This window comes from Chelonoidis abingdonii, chromosome 14 (assembly GCF_003597395.2).
Source record: "Chelonoidis abingdonii isolate Lonesome George chromosome 14, CheloAbing_2.0, whole genome shotgun sequence".
NCBI lineage: Eukaryota > Metazoa > Chordata > Testudines > Testudinidae > Chelonoidis > Chelonoidis abingdonii.
Window position 1 is genome coordinate 13,164,753 of NC_133782.1, and position 8,898 is coordinate 13,173,650.

Genomic DNA, 8,898 nt, shown 5'->3' on the forward strand with positions numbered 1-8,898 from the left:
AGCCGAGGAAAACAAAAAGACCCTGAATTTCCAGTTCCCTCCCAGACTTTAAAAAAAATCCAGGTCTCTGATTGGTCCTCTGGTCAGGTGTTTGGTTCCCCCTTTGTTCACCCTTTACAGGTAAAAGAAAATTAACCCTTACCTATCTACTTATGACAACCCTCCACCCATTTTTTAATGTATTTAATTCATTTATTTACGTTTTGCCTGATTCTATCTCAAAATTGCCTTGGCCTAAAGGCTCCAAATGTGTTGGCTTGCTGGTTAGCAGCCTATTAATATTTTAGGTATGTTTAGTGGGGCAATTACCAAGATTAGATCTCAAGATATATTGAGAGCTTCAGCTGGGTTGTACGTACCCATCACTAAAGTAGGCAACCAGGGGTGGTTCTAGGTATTTTGCCGCCCCAAGCACGGCAGGCAGGCTGCCTTCGGTGGCTTGCTTGCAGGAGGTCCCTGGTCCCGCGGATTTGGTGGCACGCCTGCAGGAGGTCCGCCGAAGCCGCGGGACTAGCGGACCCTCCGCAGGCATGCCACCAAAGGCAACCTGCCTGCCACTCTCGTGGTGACTGGCAGAGCGCCCCCCATGGCTTGCCGCCCCAGGAATGCGCTTGGCGTGCTGGTGCCTGGAGCCGCCCCTGTAGGCAACAAAGAGGATTGACTAGAGCAGAGGTTTTCAACTTTTTTCTTTCTGAGGCCCCCCAACAATCAATAAAAACGCCATGGCCAGCCTGTTTTTCACCATATAAAACCCAGGCCCAGTGTCAGGGAGTAGCAAGCAGAGCAATCGCCTAGGGCCCCGTGCCATAGATAGTCCTGCGAAGCTAAGTTGCTCAGGCTTTGGCTTCAGCCCCAGGTGGTGGGGCTTGGGGCGCTAGGTTTCAACCCCACAGGGAGAGTCTTCAGCTTTCTGCCCTGGGACCCAGTGAGTCTAACACCTGCCCTGCTTGCAGACCTTTTGAAACCTGCTTGTGAGCCCCCTGACCCCTGTTTGAGAACTGGCCACTGGACTAGAGGATTATTAAAGGAGGGATATAGAAAAGAGGCAGAGAAAAGATCTCTATCCTTTGTCCAGCCAGGAAACTTTGCCACCCAATAGGAACTGGAAGACAACCTTGTTACTCTGCATCATCCAAAGAGACTTCGTAAATTAAGGACTGCTTTTTTCCCCACCGACTTTAGCCCCTCTGAGTAAGCCATCCTCTCTCTGCCACTGTACACTACACCTTTTAAAAGCTCAAGTTGTTAAAAAGTCTGGAAACTGAGCAGTAAAGGGATTCAGTCAGTGCCCTAATCCCATCTATTGTTTCCTTTATTGCCCACTGGATGTAGAGGAAATTGATTTGCAGTAGTGACATAATGCCATGTATCTAATGGGTTTTATTTTAGTTGTTGCTACATTTTCTTCCCTTAATAGCATAATGGTGATGGCATACTATCCCACAGCTCATATGACATTTAAAATAGGATGATAGTGACTGTCTGAACTTGGTCAGAATTAAATTTGAAAGCCAAAGTAAAATAAAATGAAATTGGGGAAACAGGCTCATAGAAAATAATGAGGAGTACTTGTGGCACCTTAGAGATTAATTTTGCCTGTTCATAGTGAATCAGTAGCAGGATCAGAACTAGAGGCCAGACCTCCTAGCTTCCAGGGCCCTAATCCTTGACGGAGGTGCCAGAAGATGTGCTCCCTTCCCCTTTCCCCCCCATTTGGAAAATGTCAACAAAAAGAAAAAAATTGTTAAATTCCCAAGTTTTTGTTTAAAATTCCCCAAAGGCTTTTGTTTTCTGATTTCAAAATTTTAGAAAAGCAGGTACTTCTTGTGGAACTTTCATTAAGTTGAAAACCTAGCTTTTCCACTTAAACAAACAAACAAACAAACAAAAGCTGATGGAATTTTTTTGACCAGCCATAATCACTAAATCATACTTCCACCTACATGCAGAAAACATAATTAGAAGGTGGTGAAGCTGATGATGTTAACATGACACTTATGTGGTAACGATGGGGAATTACCTGCTAAACTACAGTTGCCACAGGTCAGCTTTATTTGCTAGACAAAAACCAAACACAGAGTTTTCCAGTTTGGGGCAGTTCTTATCTTTCTGCACAAAGGAAACTAATGCTAGAAGAAGTCATTCCATCTGGCATCACAGGGTTAATAGAAAAATGTGGTCTGTGGAGTGCAGTCTTTTTAAAGCAGGGGTCTGGTAATCTGGACAATGAGGTCTTCCCAGCTTGGCTGCTTCATAACCTTGGGCAAACATTTAACTTCTCTGTGCCTCATGTTTCCCGCTTATAAAATGGGGGAGCAAAATACTATTCACAAGATTTGCTGTGAGGATTGATAAATCTTTGCAAAGTGTTTTGAGATAATCAGATGGAAGGAACAAGTGCAAAGCATGTTCATTACTAATATCAGCGGTTCAGCTTTCCATGACTAATGTGGGGGATCAATTTTGAAAATTACAACCTGCATCTCAAGCTGGACATTTTTATATGCTGTTACAGCAAGCTTGTGTGTGCAGTGCTGAAAATCTAGACCAAAATATTAAGACACATTTATAATAGATATATGATCAACCTGGTGTGGGGCTGTGTTGTTTTCCTATGAAAAAATGAGTGTATTCAAAGCTTTCTAAAGACAAAAGGAATCGAACTGGCTATTTGCTCTTTTTCAGTTCAGTCATTACTGTAGAACAGGTTTCAGAGGGGCAGCCGTGTTAGTCTGTATCAGCACAAATGAGGAGGCACCTTAGAGACTAACAAATTTATTTGGGCATAAGCTTTTGTGGGATAGTCCACGAAAGCTTATGCCCAAATAAACGTGTTAATCTCTAAAGTGCCACAAGGACTTCTCATTGTTTTTACTGCAGAACAGGATTTTTGATGTGTTCAGTCATTCTAGTGTATTTTGTCCTCTCTGCACAAATGTAACTCTTATTCATGTTACTTAACATTTGTACATCAAGGGGAGAATCATCAGCTCATAGGTTGTATTTGAACAGTTCCACAAATGATACATCTGTCTTCTACTATGCTGCACTTACATTGTTATAGCTTCCCTCTTTTGAATGAGATCCAAAATAAAGATAAGATGCAATCACTTGTGCTCATTAAAAATGCCATGGTAATTATGAAGGCACAATGGCCATTTAGACATTTAATAACCTACCATTGTCATAAATATTGCTTACCAGTACAGCATATCACTGTATAATTCTTACTTATAGAAGACTGAGTCAAACCTAACTTCTTTAGACAGAAACGTTTCCCCTCTTCTTGATAAAATAGAGTAGTGTTTTTTCAGATAACTATGTTAAAAATTAAGATTGTTACAAAGTATCATGTTAGGAACTAACAAACAGGAATAGAGCATGCTTTAAACAGAGCTTGGAGCAGATGCAGATATACATTCTCACAAAAAAATGAGATGCCATTAAATAAAATACAGCTGAGGTAATAATTTAGTACTTACATTGACTTTCATCTTGTCCTTTCTCTATCATTCCATTACCTAAATGAACACAATACACTCTCCTCTTCTCAAGTGAAGTTCTTCAGCTCAGACTGAAGTACGGTACGGTAAGGTTTGGCTAGAAGCCTACACCTCCCAGTGCTGGACTTGCTGTGAACCCTGCTGAGGGTGAAGTGAACAGCCACTGGGAATGAATGGAACTAATTACATAGTAAATTCTCTCTAATGTTACATGGCCTGCAGCTATGTTCATGCAAAAGAAGGAATGGCACTCGGTCAAGCCTCCAGGAAGAAAAGGAAGAACCAAAACAGGAATTCTGATATTGTAGAGCTGTAAGAAGGTCATGTGGACACTGCAGTAAAGCTAAGACAGATGAGTGTATTTTGGGGCTTTTTCCCCAAGGCAGTATCAGTTCTTCTTCCTCCTTAGTTTGTATTTAAAAATACTTTGATTTTGAATTTTTCATGTTCCGGTCACCAGAAATGTCATGGCTCAGCAAGACCTTTACAGCTATATAAATCACTGCAGAAAAGCCACATTTTAAAGGCAGAGAATCTGAGAGAACAACGCTGAACAGTTCATGTTTAACATTTTCTGTTTTGTACAGTTTTCAAAGGTTCCTTTACACAGAAAAGATCTTGCCTCCATTATTTTCCTTCCTCTTTCTACAATAAGTACGTTCCCTTTTTCTCCTCAAAACACTTTTGTAATGAAAAACTGTGCCTGTTTCTTGTAAGGGGCAACGGTTGGATTTTTTGATTTTCTTCTCTAAATTTTAACCTTTTACACTTGGAGTGGACTTGGTAATGCAGAAGCATCCAACCAACTTTTCTAGTCATGCAAAATGTCTGGTACAATGAAGCTCACTTGCAACAAATTCTGATCCTTTTTAGGTGACAGGCATTTGAATTATCAGTTGTGAAAGTGCAAGAAGAGAATTCAGCCTAGAGAAATTGCACAAATGTACCACCACAGACCATAGAATTTTTTAAAATATATTTTAGGAACAACAATGCAATCTGTTGTCACAGAGCTGCCTTAAAGGTGGCATAACTGACCACAGGAAGACGACTGTGCTGAAGGAACCTTCAATAGCATAGGGCCCACATAAGGCCTACGCTACGCCACAGCTCCCTCCTATACTAGAGGGTCAGGCGATTTAATTTAGAGAAAGAAAACAGGGCTGCGGATTCCATAACCCACATCTGCCTCCTGTTACCTAAACCCCTTGGCAAGTAGTGTAAGTTAGGCTATTCTAATTTGCTGCTGGTGGCTGACTGGTACATAGCCAGCCCAGGCTCCGGAATCACAAAGATAGCTTAAAGTCCTTGCACAACACACAGCAGTGTCTGCGAGGTTGCTGTTGTTGCAAGGTGAGAGTATGCAAATAAAATTCTAAGGGCTAGGTCAGGGGTTCTCAAACAGGGGGTTGGGACCCCTCATGGGGTTGCGAAGTTATTACATGGGGGGTTATGAGCTGTCAACCTCCAACCCCAAACCCCACTTTGCCTCCAGCATTTATAATGGTGTTAAATATATAGTGTTTTTAATTTATAAGGGGGGGTCACACTCTGAGGCTTGCTATGTGAAAGGGGTCACCAGTACAAAAGTTTGAGAACCACTACGCTAGGTGTTCTCCTCTGCAAGCTTGATCACTTACTTGCAAGTATGCAATTAAAAAAAGTGAGCGCACATACTGAGCATTTCTTAAGGAGAGACATTTAAGAATAAACTTAAGCATGTCTGACAGGAGCTTAGCTATGTGCATCTTTTAGTTCTCACTTCATGCTGCTGCTAGACAGGAGCAACTTGGCAGCCACCCACTAGAACTCAATATAGAATGGGCCCCTGTGCACATACTGTGCTCCCTGCCCACCACTTTTTACTTTGTGCATATGCATATAGGACTCTTCACTTGCAGGGTGTACAATCAGCCCTCAATACATATTCAAAAAAATGAGCAAGCTGTCTGTTGAGCATGCTAACGCACTGGATTCTTTTACAGAACAAGTTTATCCTGCAAAAGGGGGGACCAAAAATTGCTAACCGTTAGCTGTGGCAGTAACACCCATAGACCCTAGAGCTGGGGGGAGAGGAGGCCCCCAGGCCATGGCCCTACCACTGTTTGGTCACAGTACCACTCACTCACATTGGCAGAGGAAGTGTCAGGAAGCTGGTGGAGAGGGGCGCTGAGGGGAAAAGGAGGGTCAGACAGAGGTGCAAATCTACCTCTCCCAATACACACACACACGCGCGCGCGCACACACACACACACACACACACACTTAAATGGTGCTCAGGAGCCCTTGTTAACACTACTATTTAGTTCTTTCATCATAATGGGAATTCCTGCATAGCTACAGCTGCCAGACACTGTGCTCCAGCTATAGAAGGACTCATTTTTGCCCACTCATCTTGCCAAAGTGTTGCTATCTCAAAGTAAATTATAAAAAATGATGTAAGGCCATTAAAATGACATTGCCCGAGTTGCTGGGATAATAGGAAACAATAGGTCATTTAGCATGTTGCACCAGAATGGTTTCCTGATTTAAGATGTGTATATTTGTATAAGGGCAATGCTCAGAATTTAAAAGTCAATTTGATACTGCTAAATTCAGTCAGCCACTGCTAAACTATTTTAACATCTGTGACCAAAATATCATACCTAGAAATTTGCTAAATTAAAAATAAAAGTGTTAGGAGCCAAAGAGAGAGGTATAAGAGAACTTCTTAATATAGGAGTTTCAAAACATAAATGGGTCAAGTTTTCATCTCAGTAATAGAGAGAAAAATGTGTCCCATTTTCTTCTGATGGACTTAACATGGAATAAGAGAGGTCAATTTTTTCAAACAGACCTTGACAGAAAACTCTGAACACAGTAAATGTTCCATGTAACTCGCATTGGGTGCTTTCCTTATATTTCTGGTATCCAACTCCAATTCCCCCCGCACTTCCGCAAAACCATATTTACGTTATCAAGGTCAAGAACATTGCACTGGGAGCCGAGCACACAGCATTCTCTTTGACCCTGACACACACTGTGACTTTTTGCAAGTTATTTATATTGCAGTCAGACCCAAATTTGGCTAGGTAGAGTACGAAACACAGACACAAGTTCCCTACCCTGAAAAGCTTACAAATGGATTCTGTAAGTCTAATAAAAAACCCTCAATAATTTAACTTATTTTTTATTCTGCCTGTAAAATAGGGAACTAACTTATCTACCTTACAAACGTGTTGAGTATTTAGTTAGTAATAGCACATTATTATACCATATTATTATGGGATGGTAATACGAAAGGTGGTACCTTCAAGATAGAAGCTGGGGCTTACGTAACTTTTGTCAGTGTCATTAAGGCTTATAAAATCTCTTAGGTTTCCTTTTACTCAGAGTACCATCCAAAGAGAAATTTCTTCAGACACCAATGCCATTGCCACATCCAGGTCTCCAACAGCAGAAACACAGGCAAACATCAGGTACCTTAGCATCCAAACCAAAAACTCTCTTTCTACAATTAGTTGGTAAAGACTTAAAACACGTATGATACTACAAGAGTTATTCTGAAGTGAAAAATTTAAAAAAAAATCACTTACTTCAGCTTCTAATATTTTAAGTCATTAAATTGTTCTCATAAACCATCAACTTACCTTTGCAGCTGTGTTGATTCTAGTATTTTTATCCATAGCTGTCACCAAGCAGCCGTGTCACTTCCAATACTATAATCACTGTATAACCAGTGTTATACAGAGCTGTTTTGCAAAGTCACAATGTGACAGGAACCATTTTGCAAGAAAAAAAAAAAAAAAGAGTCTGACAAGTATTGTCCTGAAAGTATTTAGCTATACAAAAGGTTTCCCACAAGTCAATTTCTGTGACAGCAGACAAGATTAAAACAAAACCCAAAAAAACCCTAACAGTGTCTACAACTGAGAACAACGTGTGTGAAAAGTGGAGTTTTCCTTGATCTGTCACAGACTTGTTGCAAATAACCACAGATACAAAAAACCCACCCTTCTGCTTTGCTACATATTCCTGTAGTTCCTAATTTAGAAGCTTGGTGAAAGAACAGTTTACTACAAGTGTTTGCATAGCACTTTAATGAAATAATAGACTGCCACAATCCTATGAATTCAGGATTTCTGCCCCACATTTTCTGTATGTTGCAAAATGTTCTCACATTTAATATAAAATATTTATTATAGCTGTGTTGCAATAGCCTGTAACTCTGTGGGGTAGGGAATTTGTGCTCTTAACATACCTATAAGGCACCAACCATACTACCATATGTGTTGTAAGGTACATTTTGTATGAAAGACACTGAAAAATTTAAGCAACTTTGACTCATCTCAGAAGACAAACTGATCCATCTGGTCTCCTGTGATGATTCCTCTTCATTTTAAGAGGAAGAATGGTGGACTATGACTCTCCCATCTAATTTACCATCTCATCTGCTATCCAGCCACCTGGATTTTTTGTCTAACCATTTGGGCTGGTGTCAAGTAGGTGCAGCATCGGTACATTAAATAAAGTCTTGCTTTAGAATGCTTGAAAAGTATCTGTCAAACTAAACAAGCTGAACAGAAATTTTCAGAAATCTTAGGAAAGAATTACTTAAACTGTGCTTTGACTTGTGGATTCTACTTTTGGTGTGCATGTGCTGTGTGAAAATGAGATCCAACTCATTTGGCAAGCAGTGTCTATTGGGGCCACACCTGTGCCCTAGATACTCTGCATTCCTCCTCCCACAGGGGCTCAACTTTTCCTCAGTTCCCTTTACTAATTCAGAATCCCACTCGTATAAGATGCTGTAGAAGCAGGAAAGGAAGGTAAGTCCCAGCATTCATGTGGACAACACTTCATGAAGAACCAGTTACTGCAGGATAACCATTCCCCCCCCCCCCCGGCTCCCCCCAGTGACTGTACTGTCCCCATGGATTCCACTCTTGGTGGCTAACAGTCATCTATTTGCTCGGAAGTGGGTATAAGACCTATTTAAACAATGATTGCAGGACTAAATGGGCATCCAATTTTGAAGGTTCTGCCAAAGAGTAAGGACTTGTAAAGGTCTGGACTGAGCTTCACATTGCTGCCCACAGACTTTTGAGTCACAGAGAGGCTACCTAAGCTCTAGTGGAATGAGTTCTAATCCTCACTAACTTAGAACACATTCTGATGTAGTCAGAATCTCCCTAAAAAAACTCTGATAGTTCCCATTTCTTAACCTCTGCAAAGGCCCCAAATGGTCACATTTGGCTTCAAAATTTGGCCCAAGCCAGACTTCTAAAGGGAAATACAAAATGTTTCCCAAGAAGTGTGATGTAGCTTTTAGCATGTAAGCTGTTATATAAGGGCTTGCCTACATTTTCAGTGCTGCAGCAGCACAGGTGATGGGAGAGCAACCATAAGTAGTCTG

General features: G+C 41.1%; 1 protein-coding gene across 5 annotated transcripts in view; it reads right to left on the bottom strand.

The window, feature by feature from the left end:
• The window catches only part of CASS4 (Cas scaffold protein family member 4), a 37,999-nt gene extending 30,732 nt beyond the window's left edge, over positions 1–7,267 (bottom strand). For 3 of the 5 annotated variants that reach the window (XM_032782570.2, XM_032782569.2, XM_032782566.2), the window contains exon 1: positions 7,133–7,267. In XM_032782570.2, coding sequence (XP_032638461.1) covers positions 7,133–7,168 — 36 coding nt within the window. In that variant the 5' untranslated portion in view covers positions 7,169–7,267. Of the gene's footprint in view, positions 1–3,482; positions 3,942–7,132 lie in introns of those variants that run through there. The other 2 variants (XM_032782568.2, XM_032782567.2) reach the window with 2 other exon arrangements.
• Positions 7,268–8,898: the final 1,631 nt, after the last annotated feature.